The sequence below is a fragment of the Macrosteles quadrilineatus genome, unplaced genomic scaffold, assembly GCF_028750875.1.
Source record: "Macrosteles quadrilineatus isolate MER2022 unplaced genomic scaffold, UCM_ALF_1.0 Scaffold_11__1_contigs__length_5352618, whole genome shotgun sequence".
NCBI classification, from domain to species: Eukaryota; Metazoa; Arthropoda; class Insecta; order Hemiptera; family Cicadellidae; genus Macrosteles; species Macrosteles quadrilineatus.
Genome location: NW_026542604.1, coordinates 973,895 through 994,731, shown reverse-complemented (window position 1 = coordinate 994,731; position 20,837 = coordinate 973,895). Strand labels below are relative to the sequence as shown.

Sequence of the window (20,837 nt, the reverse complement as noted above, 5' to 3'; positions counted from 1 at the left end):
AGTAAAGGATGGGAGTTCATTGATTGAAATGATAGCCTTCTTATCAACTAAGATTGGTTGATTCTTCAACCACAGCCATTTAATTTAAGTTTAATGAGTAGAACTAGCTGTATTAATGTTATCTTCATTAATCATTTTGCCACAAATTTGCCTGGTGTCTGGTTGCCCCATAGCTAAATAACCCAATTGCTAACTAAATTAAAATAAAAACTCATCACAATAAAGCAATCCATGAGTTCTTACTCACGATTGATAACATTATTGATCATTATTAGTAATACGAGTATCATCATAATAATTTTTGACTTGTTGGAAGTTTGACGAGTCGTTCATCTGCCATAAACAAAAATTCGACAGTTTATAGAAACTCGCAGTTCTGGTTTTTAGATTCTATGCTTTTATCTTGTAAACACGTGTTCACAATACAAATGTACAACAAATGTGTACATACCTGATAATGTAAATGGGAATTCTGTGAACGAAGGTTTGAAGACAACTTTCTGAACGCACTTTTAACACCGTTGTTGTTTTTTTTTTTTTTTTAATAAGTGATAATTGCTATTTAGTTTGTTTGTATAAAGATAAACTGTTTTCTTAAAAACATTAGTTGGTCTACGGAATTTGGCTACCAGAATTATTTAATGCAAACATTAGTACATTGTCACTAATTGTATCTTAATGGATTTTAATTTAATATTAATACATAAATTCGTTAGTCTCAAATACAAATATTCACCGTAATTCAATATCGTTAGTTATACAACTTTTACACAAACTTTTATTGATTGTGATGAAGTATAATGAAAGTGAGACCTGAAATGATTACTAAATTGCAGCTTTTATTCGGTTAGTGTTTGATATGTTTTGTTTCCGTGAAGAACGGGTGGCAAATACTGTTAATCAAACCCAACAATAAAAACATATCCCAGCTGGTAAAGGAGAAATAGTTATTTGTGTAACTAGTGGGCAAAGGCCTTTTACACTCGTGTTACACATTATATTTTTCCTACAGTCACTATAAAGCATATAAATAATTAGTCTTTCAAACACTATACAGCACGTTTTTAGCTTCAGCTTGCAACACAAATGCCCCAGAGGAAATAGTTACCGGTCCGTATCAATCCGCTATTTTTTCCTCGGCAAGCAATGAGTGTTGTCACCTTAAGTGTTGCCAACCTATTTCCAAGCGTACATGGATTACGTGCATAATAGAACCACGCTCTTTTGTGTTGTTTCGTTGGAATCCTGATGTGCGCCAAGGTATAAACCGTACGACAAAGTATAAACCGTACGACGAAGTATAAATATGCAGCAATTAGCAGCTTTCTGTACTATAAACAGTACAAGGAAGCTAACTTTGTCGGGTGACTGTAGGAAAAAGTAAAAATAAACGTCAACAGAAATCTAACACATGCATTCTCCCACTAGCTTGTCAACAACCCTTATCATAAACAAGCGCTGGGAGTAAATATGGTATTTCATGTGAAAACAATAAACGTTTAACAGCTTTTGATCCGTAATTTACACAGTATTGAGGGGTAGTACAATTTTGTCAAAATTTACAAGGATCATAACATAGTAAATAGGTATCAGTATTGGTTGAACCAGTTTTTTTGTTTGTTTGAATCGGATTGTTCCGTTATTTTATATGGGTTTGGGAACATCATATAAGTAGAAATGGCTTTTGAACCATAATTCGTACAGTGCTAGGGACTGTACTGTTTTAGCTTATTTCCCACATTGGAAATAAGCTTTTACCGTAGGTCTCATGGTAAGACCTGGACCCGGGGCCGATTTACTTTTACGTTTTGAGGTCCCCAGAGGCCAAGAACACCACGCGTTCAAATGCATTATGTGTCCTTTAGCACGACAACTCAAGCAAAACTGATCCGGGTTTTATTAAAAATGGAATTAACGTGTAAACCTACAATTATTTGCGAACCAGCATGATCGGACTATATCGGTTTTTATTGAAACAGATCCCATTCAAAATCAAAATTCCAAATCAATGAAAAATCCTGAATATACTGTATATTAGGACCCACATGCTAACTTAAATTAAAACCACCGGTATAGTCCGTAGTCCGTACCTCTGTACAAATCAACGCATCACTTTTGAAACCCACTTTTTGGGGTTCAGGGACACCCAGAACAGAATAATATTTTCATTTAAATACACCCGCCACATAAAACCTGCAGACTGAGCGAATTTCAATTTGCCTTAAAAATATCATATTTATGCCATATTTAAATAGAATTAGTTTAGTAATAGTACGTTACTAGTCCTGAAAATGAGTGTTTACCGGACGAGTGAGGTCGTTCCCGTGCGAGACGAAGTCGAGTACGGGATTACCATACGATTCCGGTAAACACATTTTGGACGAGTTACGTACGACAGTTTACGCCATACTACTTAATCCGTACAAATCCTTATATATTTCCACCAAATAAGGACTAAAAATCACTTTATGTTTTTGTTTATAACCAATCATTGCCATGCAAATACAGTATAATCAGCTGATTGGTGTCCGGTAAAACTCATTGCAGAACAGTATTACGCAATGAAACCCCATTTGAATAAGCTGGCGGCAAACAGCTGTTTTCTGGACTAAAACCTTGCTTGGGAAGTTCGTAAAAATAATGTAGTGTGGCGTAATAGTATATTACGTTACTAGTCCTGAAAATAAGTGTTTACCGGACGAGTGTGGTCGTTCCCGTGCGAGACGAAGTCGAGTACGGGATTACCATACGAGTCCGGTACACACATTTTGGACGAGTGACGTACGATAGTTTACGCCATACTACTAAATCTGTACAAAGCCTTATATATTTCCACCAACTAAAGGACTAAAAATCACTAGTCATTGAGAGGTTATGTTTTTGTTAATAACCACTCATTGCCACCTAAATACTAAATGCAGTACAATCAGCTGATTGGTGTCCGGTAAAACTCATTGCAGCACAGTAGTACGCAATGAAACCCCATTTGAATAAGCTGGCGGCAAACAGCTGTTTTCTGGACTAAAACCTTGCTTGGGAAGTTCGTAAAAATAATGTAGTGTGGCGTAAAATAATTTTACGCCACAGTACATTATTTTGATGAACTTTCCACGCAAGGATTTAGTCCAGAAAACAGCTGTTTGCCGCCAGCTTATTCAAATGGGGTTTCATTGCGTAATACTGTTCTGCAATGAGTTTTACCGGACACCAATCAGCTGATTATACTGTATTTTCGTGGCAATTAGTGGTTATAAACAAAAACATAACCTCTCTCAGAGGTTATGACTAGTGTTTATTAGTCCTTAAGTTGGTGGAAATATATAAGGATTTGTACGGATTTAGTAGTATGCCGTAAACTATCGTACGTAACTCGTCCAAAATGTGTGTACCGGACTCGTATGGTTATCCCGTACTCGACTTCGTCTCGCACGGGAACGACCACACTCGTCCGGTAAACACTTATTTTCAGGACTAGTAACGTAATATACTATTACGCCACACTACATTATTTTGACGAACTTCCCACACAAGTATTTAGTCCAGAAAACAGCTGTTTGCCACCAGCTTATTCAAATGGGGTTTCATTGCGTACTACTGTGCTGCAATGAGTTTTACCGGACACCAATCAGCTGATTGTACTGCATTTAGTATTTAGGTGGCAATGAGTGGTTATTAACAAAAACATAACCTCTCAATGACTAGTGATTTTTAGTCCTTTAGTTGGTGGAAATATATAAGGCTTTGTACAGATTTAGTAGTATGGCGTAAACTATCGTACGTCACTCGTCCAAAATGTGTGTACCGGACTCGTATGGTAATCCCGTACTCGACTTCGTCTCGCACGGGAACGACCACACTCGTCCGGTAAACACTTATTTTCAGGACTAGTAACGTAATATACTATTGTAGAGCTTATAAAAGAAAACAAATGATTTAGTATATTGAAGCGTTATGCGCCTAATGGTTACGGAGAAATAAAAAAAAAAACAATTTAAAATCCCCATGTTATTCTTATGGGGAATAAGTCAACTGTTGTAGTTTGCTTGTTTATGAACATATTTTGATCAAATTTGGAAAAAAACATTAATTTTTTACTATACTACTGAATTAACATTTTACAACATAAACCACTTTTTTACCCTCCCTGTTGCAGCAAACTTAAGCACTCGTAAAATCTAATGTTATGTAAATAATCAGGAATAAATATGTCTTATTTATGGAAAGATTTTAGTAAAAATGTAATCAGATAAGTTGAAATTCGCTTAGTCTGCAGGTTTGCTGCGGCGGGGGTATTGATTCGATTATTATAGTTGTCTTTAAATAATTATGTTTGATTAAAATTGGAAGAATTTGTTAGTTCTGTGCTTTTGAGTTTATTTAAAGTTATTTTGCTATCCCTTTTAGATGAGTCATTCTCACGTTTTGACATTACAGAATGTCTACCGTCTTGTACAAGTGTACAATTATCGAACATTGTATCAGGGCATTTTAATTAAGTTCGTTTGTAGAGTTGGAAGTTTGAAGTTGTATTAGCAGTTTAGCCGGTTTGATCATTACGGGAATACGCAGCTTTTTAGCGAATTTCCCTATAGGGAAGTAGCTATTACCGTAGGTCTCATGGTAAGACTTAGGCCCGGGACCGATTTACTTTTTTCATTTTAATGTCCCCAGAGGCCAAAAACACCATTCGTTCAAATTTTTATATATGTATAGATTTATATATATATATATATATGTGTCCGTGAATACGATAACTTGAGTAATTTTTATCCGATTTTGATGAAATTTGGTTTGAAGGTGTAAGGCGGGATAAACTTGAATGAGTTCGCGATCCAGCATGATCGGACCATGGGAACAGGGTTTTATGGGGGGTTTTATGGGGGGTTTTATGGGGTAATTGGTTTTTCTCACTTCTTACCCTCAAAACCCAAAATTTCCCAATTTTTCTCTAAACCTTCTTAAAGAGCTTAAAAAAACAAACAATTCAGTATATCAAAGTGTTTTTGTACGGTTATTGGTTACGGAGAAAACTAAAAAAATGGTAAATTTAAAATTCCCATGTTATTCTTATGGAGAATATTGTAAAATGTTGTAGTTTGCTTGTTTATGGATATATTTTGATCAAACTTGGCAAATTTATTTATTTTATAGTAAGCTATCAATATTTTACTAAAAACACACTACTTTATTAGTTTCCTTGTAGCAGCAAACCTAGGTACTCGTTAAACCTAATGTTATTTAAATAGATCAATTGGAAATCATTTCGGCCAAATGGAAATTCGCTTAGACGGCAGGTTTGCTGCGGCAGGGGTATTTTGTTCCAGGCTGGACCCGGCTATCCTAGATCTCAGATCATTTTATTAAATGGCCTTGGATAAATAAGCTTATCTAATTGATTAACATAACATTAATCTCATTTAACACTCATCCTATCATAGCACCAGAAAGTCAACAATGGTCAAAACCTATGAACATTAAGATGATAAGATATTATTTACCACATAAAGTCGATTTAATTTTGACACTTAAACCACGACCTCTCTGACATATCGCCATATTGATCTAGTATCACGAGAACCCGTAGTATGTGGCCGACTATGCGTGCATCTGTCGCCGCTATTCTACTGGTCGAATTAGGCAGGCAGCCAATGGGGGCAACTTCAAACTTTGGCTAGCTATATGTAGCATTTACAGATAACACATTAAGTATAAAATACATAGTGAAAAGGGCTATCAATTTGATCATGACTTAGACGAATGTTTCACGTACTTGTCTTTCAATTACAAGTGCAGACCCAATAAACCAAACTTGAAACATTGTAAGAAATTTTGGAATTGAACCATTTGTCACTAAGGATTTAATAATTTATGCTTAGGAGTTAATTGTATGGTCTCAATACAAAAAAAAAGCATAATCTCAGAAACTATTAATACGAAATATAGCATTTTTATCCTTGATATGTGCCTTGTGATTTGGTAGGATGATGTATATACAAATTTTACAAGAACACGTTAGGGGCGGATCCAGTCAGGGGGTGCGGGGGTACCCCCCCTCTCGGACATGAAAAAAATTTTAACTATCGGGTATGCCTATAGTCCTCGCCACCCTAAGTTGAGGCAGCCAAAGGCCGCACTAGATACATAGTACAATAATAATAGTACAAATAATAATGTACAATATTAGTAGTGGTTTTTTAATATCCATATTCTTGATTCTTTTATCCGGCTCAAAGTACCAATGAAAATATGATTGGGGAATTTAGAGAGGAGAGAATTTAGCTTTAGGCTTGAGTAATGGAATAGGAATAGAGATTTACCTTGAATTAATCCTTTCTAATCTTGAGGTTAGAAAAAATGTATTAGTATTGAAGAGACAGAAAATCCTTATAACTAGTTAACATACTTAAATACTGTAGAGAAAAATCACAAAAAAATGAAAGTAAAAACGATTGGTACAAAATAAAAAAATAAATAAATAAACAACAGTAATCACATGTAAATATTGAAAACCCCAAAAACATGTGTTGGAGGCAGACTAGAAGAAAAATAAACCACAGAATACTTATTCTATTTTAATTTTAATTGTATTTTATTCATTGATTTTGACAGTTATTACATTGTGTAGTATAGTTTTTCTAATATTTACAACACAATGGGTTACATAGAAGATTTTATCAAATGACAATATAAAAGTTAACTTTTGACAAATAAATCAATACGTAAAATAAACGGAAGAAAACTACAAAACATTATACATTTAACACGAAAGCCTTAAAACATTTAACACTTAACCCCTGGGGAATATCATTCTGTGCTCTCAACTCCAACGGTGCGCAGAGACCTCATCAACCGAATAGAACACATGATTTTTCAAGTCATGTTTCTTTTACAGGTTGAATTGTGGGAACAAACTTTCCATTCAGCGTATTCAAAATATGGATAAATTATTTCACGTGTTCTTGTACAACTTTTATATACTCTATCCAACCAAATCACAAAGCACATGTCCCAGGATAAAATCCTATATTTCGTTTTAAAAGTTTCTTGTATATTTTTTTTTATATTGAGACCATACAATCAACTTCTATTTCGCCTCAGATCCAGGGACTCCAAGTGTTGCCATCCCTCCATATTCATCATAAAACCTCAGAAATTCGGGAATGGTCAAGAAATTTTAAGCCGAGGTTGAGGAATTCAGGGGAGAACATACTTTATTTGTACTTAAATTGTTCTGTTGACATTCTGATCGCCAATGAACCGAATCGTTGCCGACCGTTTGTGGCTGCGTACACAGGATTGATAATTTGCCACTTTTCTGTAATACTACGGACGCTACTAGACTGTCAGATTACTTAGTGATGAGTAAATCAGTTAAAGAAAAGTTCTATTTTTCATAAGTATCACGTGCAGTTTATTCAAAGAACATAACGCTTTTGAATCTTGTTCGAATTCGGAAACGGTTCTGCACTTGTGATTGAATGGTATAAAGACGTCTCAGGCACAAACTATCCCAGCCTATGAATTAGGTAGCTGTATGAATAGTATCATTTATAAAATTCGAACAAAGCAATCAATTTCTCATTGGCCGAGAAAACTTTTGAAAATATGGTTCCTAAGAATAATACGATTCCAGTTAAGCAAAGTATTTTGAGAGTTTTTCAACTTTGTTTCAGTAATGATTTATATCACTTTAAGAGTATCTGTACAACAGTAATAGAATGTTTCTACAAACTTGTCTTTGGTTTGTTTGAATTTGCGCAAGTTAAAACGTTGTGATTTTACTTCCAAAACCTTCTGCTTGAAACATCAAATTTGTATGGGTCGCGGGCGTATTCAAAAGAATTTTAATCAAAAAATAGATTCGTGTGTTGCCCTTATTAATGGCACCCAGTTAGTTTGTTAGTTTTTTTTTTATCACATCGAACAAACACTGACATAAACCTCCTCTATTTAATAGTAAACATCATTGCTGATATTAACATTATAGCTCTATATACGTGTCAAATATTTGCTGCCAACCACGCTGTGATTGTCACTTTTGTCGAAGAGCAAAGGCTTCTCTCAAACTCCCCTCACCCACTTGGAGAATCGGAAGTATCAAGTTACAGTACATCGGTATCACGTCAGGGGCATGCCTTTGGTTAAATAAATGTCGGATAAAATAAATTATTCAGTCAAAGCACTAAAACCAGTTTAAAATTTAACCCTCCAAAATCGTATTTCACACAGGCCTCGTCTCGGCCGTCAAACTGGGTCAAGGACATTCAGTCTCTCGGTAAAATTGACCTGAGATTTGCTTTCTGTTTTCACTTAGCTGGACGGTCAGTCCTAGCACTAAAAAGAGTTCAGAGTGGACGGTCAGTCCTAGCACTAAAAAGAGGTCAGAGTGGGACTGTTTGTCCAGCATTTTCCTGGAACTGATTTTACAAAAATAAACTTTGTAGAGCATCTGAAAATGTTAGAAGCATTAATGTTTGGTTAGGTTAGGCTGTGATAAGATAGTTTATGTTTGAACCCCATCAAAAACATGTTAATACTAAATTTGTATATCCACATTATGCGATGTGCAGATTAGTACCGGTATTAGTGCAGTAGAAATAGGGTTTGAGGTGGAACTAATTGCAACAGAAATTATTCCAGTTAGAAATGGTAGGTGATACACTTATAAAAAACATACTAAAAATATACATTTGTACTGTTACGCAAAATACGGTTTTTTGGTTGCCATTTAAAAAGAAGTGTAAGATTTTAAATTATTGTTAAAAAATCTGGTTTGGTATCAAATTATAGAACATTTCATGCTGGAAAAGAATATAATGGTTGAATTTAAAATATACTGTTAACAGTGATGCAATATGGGCGAAAAAAGGTGCGTTTAAAAATGTGGCATTTGAAAAGTTTTCCATTTATAAGTTATTTTATACTTTTAAAATTTGTTTTTTTTTTCATTTTTGACCCTTAAAACGTAAAATTTCCCAATTTCTCTCTAGACCTTTTTAAAGAGCTTAAAAAACAAATGGTTAAGTATATCAAAGGGGTTTTGTACAATTATTGGTAACGGGGAAAATTCAAAAAATTGGAAATTTAAAATCCCCATGTTATTCTTATGGAGAATATGGTAAAAAGTTTTAGTTTCCTTGTTTATGGATATATTTTGATAAAACTTTGAAGATTTATTTATTTTATACTAAACAATTAATATTTTACTAAAAACACACTTAATTGGTTTCCTTGTAGCAGCAAACCTTGGTACTCGTTTCGTTTAACCTAATGTTATTTATTTAATAGACTAGCAACAGAGCCCATTGTGGTTAAATTAATGCAACGGTCTCTAGTAAAATAATGGTTATGAAATCCATACACCACTTTACTCACTAATATGTGGTACATATTAAGCTCATAATAACACACTTAACATAAGAAACACACTTTAAACACAAATGCAAATTGTTAACAACAATATTTAATCAAAGAAAATTTAATTAAATAACAATATAACAATAAGCTGTTAAATTATCAACTCATTTTTCGTATGGTTAGATTATGCATACTGGTAAATCAATTATTGCAATCTATAAAAATAATTGGTTTTTCTTTTCCGAGTCGGGTTAGCTCTTCTACCAGACCGATTTTCATAATTTTGGCCTTAAGCCGGGTTTACACTATGTAGCTAAACCTGCTACATTGCAGATTTGTGTAACATCTAGCAATGTTATATGACATTTGCTAGAAGTAGAAACAGTAACTTTACAAAAGTGCTATATAACACTGCTATATGTAGCAGATCCTGCTATATATAGCTAAAATTGTGCTATCCATCGGGAGTCGGTAAATATCAAAAGAAATACGTGCTACATCTAACATTGCCATATGTAGCAATGATATACATATATTTTTCGTCTAGCATCTGCTATATGTAGCGTTGAACGGTTTTGCTCAGCGATCTTTGTTTACAATGGAAGGACTGGACACGGAAAGTGGCAGTGCCTAGGATCGGGATGATATTATCGGGGCTATTGATATTATAAACTTAATTGAACTGTTCCGTGGACAACCGGCGTTGTGATCATACGTAAAACGTTTTTGAAGTTACCGTCGCCTTATTTAGCGTTTTAATTATGGATTGTCAGGGTATTCATCATCATTAAGGTCCCGTAATAAATCTGCTACACTGTACTTATTTCTCGAAGCAAGAAGCGGTCAAACCTAAAACTTGCTAAAATCTTCGCTCCTGTCTGTCTCTCTCTCTGACTTCCAAGATAACCACGATAGCTGTCACGAACAATGTCTCTTCAGCCACAGAAAACGTACTACTATAACCCAGAATGCCAACCACATAGTAAAAAGCATTAAGCGGTTTGAGAGAGCTTTGCCTGTCAATCCGTAGGCAGCGCCACCAGCGTTGCCATGCAATAGCATAGCAACGCTGGTGGCGCTGCCTACCCATTGACAGGCAAAGCTCTCTCAAAACACTTAATGCTTTTTACCATGCGGTTGGCATTCTGGGTTATAGTAGTACGTTTTCTGTGCTTCAGCGCACGTTTCGATACGGAATGCGAAAGAGGTTGTGCTACATATAACATATAGCACGAGCACCAGAATCACTAAAATTGTTTGTAAATTTTTCATACAGCAAAAGTTATAAAGCAATGGTATATAGCAAAAGTTATATAGCAGGTTTTGCTACATAGTGTGAATTCGGCTTTAAACTTAAGCTATGGACGCACCATAGATTTGCTAGCATCAGCACTCATTTTGACGTATATTTTGAGCTATGCACAAACTGCCTCCCTGTACATTACTTATGGGAGTTAAATTTGTTTTTTCGAGTTCGTTTGGCTCTTCTACCGGACCAATTTTCATAATTTTGGTCTCAAAGCTATGCAAGCACATATTTGTCATCATTAATCTATCAAATGTATAACCCTACGAAAACAATTAAATTGGATTTTTTCAATTTTTACTTCAATTAAAAATGTATTCCAGCAGTTGCATTATCCTATATGTTTTTATCTAAAAATCTTCAGTGAAATACCAGATTCCATTGGAATTATTGATTATTGAGATTGGACGTACCTAAAGCACACTGCTAAATTATAAACGATCCAAATTGTTTAAAAATGGAGTTATCTATCATCGATTTATAGTTAAAAAGATCTTACTTGCAAACTCAACAGTACCTAAGCTATTTGTCGACGTTGGCGGGTTTCACCTAGCAAATCTTAAAAAATCAAACTTTAATAATTATTTGAAAATCTACACGAATTCCTTTCCAATGACCCATTAGGTTATAAAATCGGTCCAGTAGCACTCTAGATTTAGTTGTACAAAGATTTTTAAAACTGAATTACTAGATTTAATTGAAAATCAAATAAGACAAATGGAAATTCGTTTAGTCTGCAGGTTTGCTGCGGTGGGGGTATTTTGTACTACGATCGTATTTCTAAATAGTGCTTATAACCACTATTATAACATTTTTCAGCATTAAATTTCCTATAATTTGATACCCAAAAAGTTATTTTTACGAATATTAAAATTTTGACACTTTTTTCAAGATGGCGGCCAAAAAACGTATTTTGCGCCCCAGTACGGATGTATATTTTTAGTATGTTGATTAGAAGCATACTACCTACCACTCACAGCAAGAATCATTTGTGTTGCAATTAGTTCCACCTTAAGCTATATTTTCGATTATTTCTACTGCACTATATCTCACTTTTAACCGTTCCAATGTGGACAACCAGTCCCAGGACTGATGTAGATCAGTGCGGGGACTGGATGTCCAACGCAGCCAAAGTATCTTTGACTGTCACTTGACAGCTAGACCCAGAGAATGATTGTCCTACTCAACATTAGTCCAAAGATACCAGTCGAAATGAGACACTATAGGCCCTAGTGATGAGATATTATACCCTTGTTCATTTTATACCACAAGCAGCTTGTGTTTACACTAACATTATTTTTGAACTACATAAAACTTGACATTGTATTAATTTTAAATTATTGTATCAGAAGAAATGGTGCATTGCGTGTAACAAGAAGCTCTGCGTGGTGCGTGAGCAGAGAAGGGGAGGGAAGGGGCTGAAAGGCAAATCTAAAACTTGGGCGAAAGTAGCAATTGGTGAAACACACTACAAGAATGACAACATCAGACGAATTCAGTAAACTACTTATCCAACGCCTCATGAAGTGTGGATGAGTACAGAATCTGAAGTAAACAATAAAGTTTCCTCTAACATCAAATTAAGATTCTTTTTAGCTGTGATAGGAATTTCACACGTAAATATTTGTGTAAGCTCTTTAAATTGAATCGTTGACAATGATAAGTAGCAGTACTCCCATTTATATGGATTTGTTTTGAGTTTTTGTTAACCTAGTTGAATTGAGCAGGACAGAGTGCGCTGTTGTAAACTACTGGTTTTTGTCAAATACGCCAACTTGTTGAGCAAGCTTCACTGAAAGGATACGTTTTTTGTCAGCCACTATCATCTTCAGCATCTTTTAAGTCACGTCAATGATAAAATAGTAAAAAAAAAACTATGAGATAAAATGTGGCTGTGTTCAGTCAATTTATTCTTAACGTTCGCTATCAGATATATGAATTCCCCTGGCTAGGCAGGTCTATAATTTGTTTTCCATCCTTGATCAATCATTTCTAAACCTTACTTATTCGTTATACCTCATTCCAAATTCGTCCTACTAAGATATGCCCCCTCACCAGTAGATGTCCCTAGTAGTAGTGGTGGCCTTTAACCTTCCGCCAACAGATGGTGTAAGCCAGAAAACACAATTTGTGGGCCATTTCCAAATAAAAATAGGTAAGAGGAAAATTTTAGTTGCATTTTTAACAGTGTATAGTCCAAGGCGAACAATAATAAACCGATAAAAGTGCTAGATTATTCCCACAGCGGCGTCTCTCGCAGCGTGGGTATCCAGTATCCACCCACCTACTGAGTAGGCGCAGGCGTCACCACATACTGTTATTGCACATTATTTATTCATTTGCTTCTTTAAGATAACTACTTTTTTTGTGTGCTAAGCACTTTTGTCGAAAGTTGTTATAAAAATTTGCATTTTGTTCACACGAATTAGTTTGCAAAACAGCTGATTTCTCAACATTGTACTTTGCCCACTCCGAACCAATAGAAAAACAGTATTATTTATGACTAAATTGATGCTACTACAAAATTTTTTTATATAGGCTACGTATTGGTATAATTTTTAGGATAGTACTGCGAATAGTAGCAGTACTCACTATATTAGGAATTTAAGTTTTGTAAGTCTATATGAAAAGATAATAGTACCTTACTAGTGTCATGTTTCCCCATTTAAATAACATTGAAGACATGGCAGTTACATGCTCCCCTTAAAAAGTGCCACTTTGATCAACTTAGGGTTTTAATGAAAACCGGTACCGGTGTCAAAACATTCTTTGAGTGGCTCAAGTAAGAGTTAAGAGTATAGTTCCGAATCGATGATATTAGTGGTACATTTTCCTCTTTGTTAACTTTCCATGCTTATTTACGAAGGAAATAGCCCACAATAAGAAATATACGAGTATTATATTTGTTCGAATTCATTTGTATTTGTGGAGGAATATTGTATACAATTGTAAAATTAAATGGACTGCAAAACTGGTTGATTGGGGGTGTTTTGTTATGAAAAGTAGTGGGATAATGAGGTATATTTTACACCAAAGCCTGGCATAAATACTTTAAGCCCCTCGCATCTGGCGTCGAAACAGTAAACATCGTGTCTCCCAGTTTACAACTGTCATAGGTAAATCACTGCAAGGGTCGGGGAAACGATCGCGAGGAGCTAGAATTACTTGTGTATTTCATCATAAAAACTTAAGTTAATCTTATTGACACACGCTTAAGATATACGTATATGTCAAATTTAAAAGTTGGAAGCCGTTTTAATAGGTTATTTTTACATGAAAAATGTTTTAATTTCTAACTTAGTGTACTTAAATAATGTTGCAATATGACGCATGGCCCCCACAAGGGTGGGGCTGGCGCAACTCTGGTCACAGGGCCCGGGCCCTCAGGGGGCCCGGGCCTACCCATTTTTTTCTTTTTCTTTTTTTTCCCCCATTGAAGATCACTTTACAGCAGATCATAAATTGAAGATAAAAAATAATATATAAATTTTACAAAAAACAAAAGTTAAATAATTTAAAATGTATTAATTCTAGATTCTAGGCTAGTTTATATTTAAATACTATGGGTGCGTAGGTGCGTATGTACTATACAACAGCAGAACAGCCAGCTCGGGCCCCAGTGGCCGGCCCCACAAACTCCCTCTACCACTTCCTCCCGCCAGGCGCCTAGCCACTCCTACCTCACTCCCCCCATAATAAACAAAGTTTGGTTTTATAATTGAACTGATAGTTTCAAGAATGAATCCTTATAGTTATGAGTTAAAATAAAATTTGTAAAGCATTGAAAAATTGACATGTACTATGTATCATAGCTAAGGTGACCAGACGTCCCGTTTTAGGGGGACTGGCTCGTCTCGACAAATCCTCTCGGGACGCTTATTCGTCCCGTTTTATCAACATTTGGTCCCGGTTGCACTTTTATGTAGTTTTAAAAATATGAAAGATTGTAATAATTTTGACCTAAGTTTTCTTCCCAATTCGCACGGTACATAATACTGTACTAAAGCATGGATTGGATAGCATCGGCATCGACAGCATCGGTCATTCTCGGCGTTACTAGTGCACATTCGTTTTTCTCCGTGACCACTCGAGCAAGTTCGGCAGCTCAGGCATCCACTCCCAAAAAATGTAGTATTGTTAAAATTCTTGATGAAAATTGTCACTGAATAAAATATGATTTCATTGGTGTAAGCTGTTAAACTCGATTTACGTAAGTTTTTTTCCTACTCCATATTACAAAGTACAATTATAGCAGTTAAGATAGCCAAACCCTTTTACAGGGAAATAAAAAAGACAAAATATTAATAGGCATGGAGCTTTTGTGTATTGATATAATAGTTTTAATTGCTCATTTCGTGTAATTTTAAGTCTTATAAAACTCATTGAAGAATTCTTTTCTTCCTTAAAAAAGGCTGCAAAAGTGCCATTTACCACTCACAATTTTAATACCTAGATTGCCTTAAAAACTCACTAAAATACATGACATTTTCAAGATTTTCCCGGGGGGTATTCCATACCCCCCCCCCGACCCCCCGGTTGGTAGGGGGCCCGAGCCAGATCCTGGTAACAGGGCCCACAATTAAATGTGGGGGCCATGAATGACGAAATAGTTAACCCATATTATGGGTTGTACAGTTCCACTTAAGGAATGTTAAATAATGTTTACACGAAAGCCAGTGAAATTTATTTATTTATTCCCAACGGCAAATTCAATAATAGGTTTAATTGAAAATCAATTTAGGCAAATGGAAATTCGCTTAGACGGCAGGTTTCCTGCGTTGGGGGTATTTTATGCATGATTTCATATTGTATTGACAAAATTAATTACAAAGTTATGTTCGGGGTTTGCTTAAAAAATTTGCAAGTCAGTGATCAATCAATCAATCAATCAATAAAATCTTTATTCAAAACGTACAGATACATTGTACATGAATGCGTCATTATGTTATTTTTAAATTAACTTATTAAAATAAGTTCTTTGTTTGAAGTTCATTGTTGGTGATGGTGAGTTAATGTTGTTCAAAGGTTTATTGCGGACATTTTCCATCACGATTGTAAAAAACGATACACAACGTCAAGTGAGTGATAAGTTAATGATTATCAAGTAAAAAATAGATAATTTTGCATTTAACTCAAAGAAATATACAATTGTAAATTCAAATATATCACGGATTTTGAAGTCACGAAGAGATGCTGGCTGCTAGTTTGTCATAATTTGTAACAAAATTAGTGGTTTGGGCCGTTTTGTGTTGTGTTTAAGAAACTTATCTACATATTTTGTTCAACCTACAAACAAATATAACTTTCAATATAACTGCTCAAATTGCTTGCAATACAGTTTACAATGCGGCCACTATACTAAAACCGTTGATTTTGTTTACTGAAGTAGACATACACCATACCTGTATGTGCCAAACTTTCATTCAAAAACAACATAGTTTTATGAGCCATTCATCGAGTCAACGAGAGTGATGTTCTCACAATGATGTATTACTATCTCTAATATTTTTATGTATATATATTTTTTTTCTCGTATCTAAATAAATTTAGATTATTTATTCAAGTAGTAAATGTGACACAGGCGATGTTATCGTATGCAGAAAGTTTTTTTTTCAGTTTAAAAATATTGTTTACCGTATGCCTATCCGATAGACATCAGTAATGTACAGCCTAGCCATACATTCTACTCGGGACTCCATCTAACTACGTACATTTCCGTTTTAATACTGGCTACAGCTATCAGATTTAAATTTTGTTTAATACATGCTGACACTTTATTATAGGAGAGGAATACCTATATATTTTTTCATAGTCAATTATTTGTGTTTCAGTTTGTATCTAGATTGGTTCTGATTATATTTACATATTGCAGAGACTTGCCGCAGTATGGTCATAAGCAGTGGCAAGCCTACTTCGGTCGGACATTTGATATCTACACCAAACTTTGGAAATTTCAACAACAGCACAGGTGAGTCCCAGCTTGTGTTCTACAAACTTCTTTTTGTATTATGAGTTTTACTTCTTTACAAATAAAAGTCGTATTTTACAATCCCCGTCAGGACATTGGATTGGACCACTCTTTCGAGAATTTAATCCGTTTGATTAAGTAAAAAGAGCACTTTTTGTATCCTATTTAATAAATCTTGTATTCCACAATATAATCTAATCTGACAAAAATAGTCACTGAAACCATTGTCTATTGGATGAAACTGAAAGTACTTATGTTACGTATTATTATTATTAAACAATTAACTGTTATTTTTTTAAATAGGTACTTTTAGCGAATTTCCCTATAGGGAAGTAGCTATTACCGTAGGTGGCATGGTAAGACCTAGACCCGGGACCGATATAATTTTTCATTTTGGTGTCCCTAAAGTCCAAAAACACTATTCGTAAAAAAAAAATATATATATATATATATACGTCCGTGAACGCGATAACTTAAGTAATTTTTGTCCGATTTTGATGAAATTTGGTTTAAAGGTGTAAAGCGGGATAAACTTGAATGAGTTCGCGAACCAGCACGATCGGACCATAAGAACGGGGCTTTACGGGGGGTTTTATGGGGTAAAAATTGGGTTTTCTCACTTTTGACCCTCAAAACACAAAATTTCCCGATTTCTCTTTAGACCTTTTCAAAGAGCTTAAAAAGCCAAATAATTTAGTATATAAAAGTATTTTTGTTCAATTATTAGTAACGGAGAATATTTAAAAAATTGTAAATTAAAAAATTCCCATGTTATTCTTATGGAGAATATTGTCAAATGTTGTAGTTTGCTTGTTTATGGATATATTTTGATCAAACTTGGCAAATTTATTTATTTTGTACTAAGCTATCAATATTTTACTCAAAAACACACTTTATTAGTTTCCTTGTAGCAGAAAACCTAGGTACTCGTTAAACCTAATGTTATTAAAATATATTTAACTGAAAATCAATTCAGACAAATGGAAATTCGCTTAGTCGGCAGGTTTGCTGCGGCGGGGGTATTTTACTATTAATACTCTACACATTACAATGTTTAATATATAAGAATAAATAATTTATCAGGGTGTCTCGTATTATAAATATTTAATATAATTAAAGAGCCAAAAGTTGCTTGAAAAAAAAATAGTCATTTAAAATATTTTTGTTTTTAAATTTCGGCCATTTAACTATTTCAAGTTTTAAAACCTTAAATTTTTAAAAATGGCCGGTTTTTTGACACAACACCAACAACACTTTTGTTTTGCATTTCAAATTTCCCATCAAACAACGCCAAGACAAAAAGATCGAATAATAAACAGCTTTGATATCACAATTAATTTTTAGGCGCAAAATGAGGCGAACCCTGACAGCTTGGCCTTATTTTGCATGGCTAGTACAATTTAAACTCGTAGTTTATCAGATGTTTATTTAATCGACTTAGTTGAACTTGATATTTGTTGAGAAATAATGTGAAATGCCAAACAAGTGTTGCCATTTTTAGAAGTTAAAAACAAAAACGTTTTTCGTTGGGATTTCTTCCTTAACTCACCAACACTCTTTTGACTCTTTAAGCAAAAAAAATATTTAGATGAAAATTATCTAAATCTCTTAATGATAATGATTTAAAATGGGTTTAAGATATAACATATGTTTTTAAATTGGTAAAAATCTTGCTAATGAAGTGTTTAAAATATATCCTTGATTTCTGTTTTATTTGGCCTATTACACCTAGTTCTAAATGTTTACTGGACACATTTATAATCAATGCTACATTTGTTCTTATGGCAAACTATGGAAATAAGTATTCCTTAAGCCTGTGTCACACTTGGCTACTTACTAGCAGCTACCTAGTAGCAGCTACTGAAATAGCAGCTACTTTTCCTGTCACACTTATTTTGGTAGCGTCTATTCACTAGCTGCTACTACTAGTTTAGCTCAAGAGAGGTTATGTCCCAAAGACGCGGATATTTTCTATACAGGTTCAAAAAATTAATCACATCTCCCCCAGCCCACTTCGGATCACTCATGATTACTTCAGAAATTATTCAAAATGAACGAGAATAAACAAATCAGGCAGACAGCACGTGGTGCAAGTAGCCGCTAGTCTGCTATTGAAGCTGTCACACTGGGCGACAGTCGCTACTTGATAGCTGCTAGTTGGTCACGTGACTCACTAGCGCAGTTTAGTAGCACGGAAAGTTGGACATGTTCAACTTTCCATGCTAGTAAAATTTCACTAGCGCGCTACTCTTTGTAGCTGCTACTGCCTATGTCACATTGGCTACTTAGTAGCTGCTATTTCGCTAGCTGCTAGTAAAGTAGCGTAGTGTGACACAGGCTTTACGCACTGTCTCTTATGTACGTACGTACAAGTACAATAATAAAAATATTGCTGTTTGTTCATTGTTGATTGTTGTTTTGATGTTTGTTTTGGTTTGAGAATTCAAAATTCAATTCAAACTTACTGAGTGACATGACATAAATTTGTGTTGTTAGTTTATCCAGCAAAAAAAATAAAACAAAGGTACTTGATTAAGTTATACGGTAAGAACTTATTTACTATAGGTGCCTACAAACAAATTTTTATATCTTACTTTATAGTTTTTATCTCCTGAATCTAAATATAGGCTACCATTATTTTTCCCAGCAAATGAATCATATTAAGTACTGAAGATATAGCTGTAAAAATGTACAATGTTTGATTATACAAGGTAAGACAAATTCCATTTACAAGGTGGAATCACTATCCCTAAGAAGCGAATCCTAATAGGAAATTTGCTAAAATGGGGCTATGTTCTAACATAACCTAACTAAACCAAACTTCTAGAACGTCAGCAAACGCCTTTGATGTCAGGGTGGTCCATCATTGCAAGCATTTTTTTAAATAGTAGGTCTCTATTTTGAGTTGTTTTTCTTGGGTTTTAATCATACTAAAACAGTCTTTAGGTAACATAAACCACAATCTCGATTCATTTTAACCTAAACTTTACCTCTAGGCTAACTTCAAAACACTTAGGTAGGCCTAACTTGATACTTATTTAAGTTAGGCCGGCTGCACTTTACTTGACGTCCTACACTCATTCGATTGGTTTTTTTCGATTCAATATTTTCATTCGATTGTTTCGTTCGATATATCGTTTGGTTAGTTAGGTTAGATTAACCTTACCTAACTAACCAAACGATATATCGAATGAAGCAATCGATTAATCGATATATTGATCGATATTTTCGATCGAATGAGTGTAGGACGTCAATTAAAGTGCAGCCGTTAGGCCTACTTACAGCCCCGAATTAGCATGCCTGAATAAGAACTAAGTTTAAGTTACATTATTGACTAGAAAGGTTAAGTTACATGTAGGCCTAATTGGTTCATTTCTCTTCTAAATGTCATCTGTGCTAAGTACCTTGTTTAACTTATTCAAAAGTTGTACCTATATTTAAACCGCTAGTAGTCGGGGGACTGAGCCTTGCTGTCTTGTGTCTTAATAAGACATTTTATAATTGACAAAAAACTAAGTTATTACAAACCATGGACATTTAATCAGTGAAAAACTCTGTTATGTAGGGTAGGCTAAAAGTAAAAACTTATGTAAACTTGACTTAAAACAAAAATAATATAAATACACTGATACTTGCACAGAAATTTTCTCCTCTCTAACTTAGTCATTAAAACCCGTGGTTGGACTTTTACGCTCACCAATGACAGCAGATAAAAATATGGTATAGGCCTAGGTGAACAAAATCATATTAACTTATTTTCAAAATGGCTTGTGACAACTATTTTTTACATTTCCAATACTATTTCTAAAAAAATAAGGTTGTGTCTGTTTTTTTCATTGGGATTTAGCATACGGTACTTATATGGTGATAGTTTTATGCCACCAATTAAAACCCCCAAATGTAATTAGTTTACTTGGAATGCCTCAGTACTTCGGGGATTAAGTTTTGGTGGGATACGGCTAAGTAAAATAATCAATATTTGATCGACAGTATTTTCCCCTTTATCCGAGTAATCTTCAGTGTAATCTTGTTCAATAGTTGCAACTGATGATTTTTCCTTTGTACAGTATTTTGTTTGCTAGTGTACTCTGTGGGTCGCTTGTTATGAACACATATGTGACAATTCTTTTGTTTACTTTTTTCTTGTTATTTTGTTTGACCAACATAGTTACTTGGAAACCCATAAGGCCAATGTAAAATTTTTAC

At 34.5% G+C, this 20,837-nt stretch overlaps 1 protein-coding gene across 3 annotated transcripts in view; it reads left to right on the top strand.

Moving 5' to 3' along the window:
• LOC129004758 (protein SCAI-like) overlaps positions 1-20,837 on the top strand; it is a 58,662-nt gene that overhangs the window by 917 nt on the left and 36,908 nt on the right. For 2 of the 3 annotated variants that reach the window (XM_054433380.1, XM_054433379.1), the window contains exon 2: positions 16,536-16,631. In XM_054433380.1, coding sequence (XP_054289355.1) covers positions 16,536-16,631 — 96 coding nt within the window. Of the gene's footprint in view, positions 1-16,535; positions 16,632-19,112; positions 19,176-20,837 lie in introns of those variants that run through there. The other variant, XM_054433381.1, reaches the window with a different exon arrangement.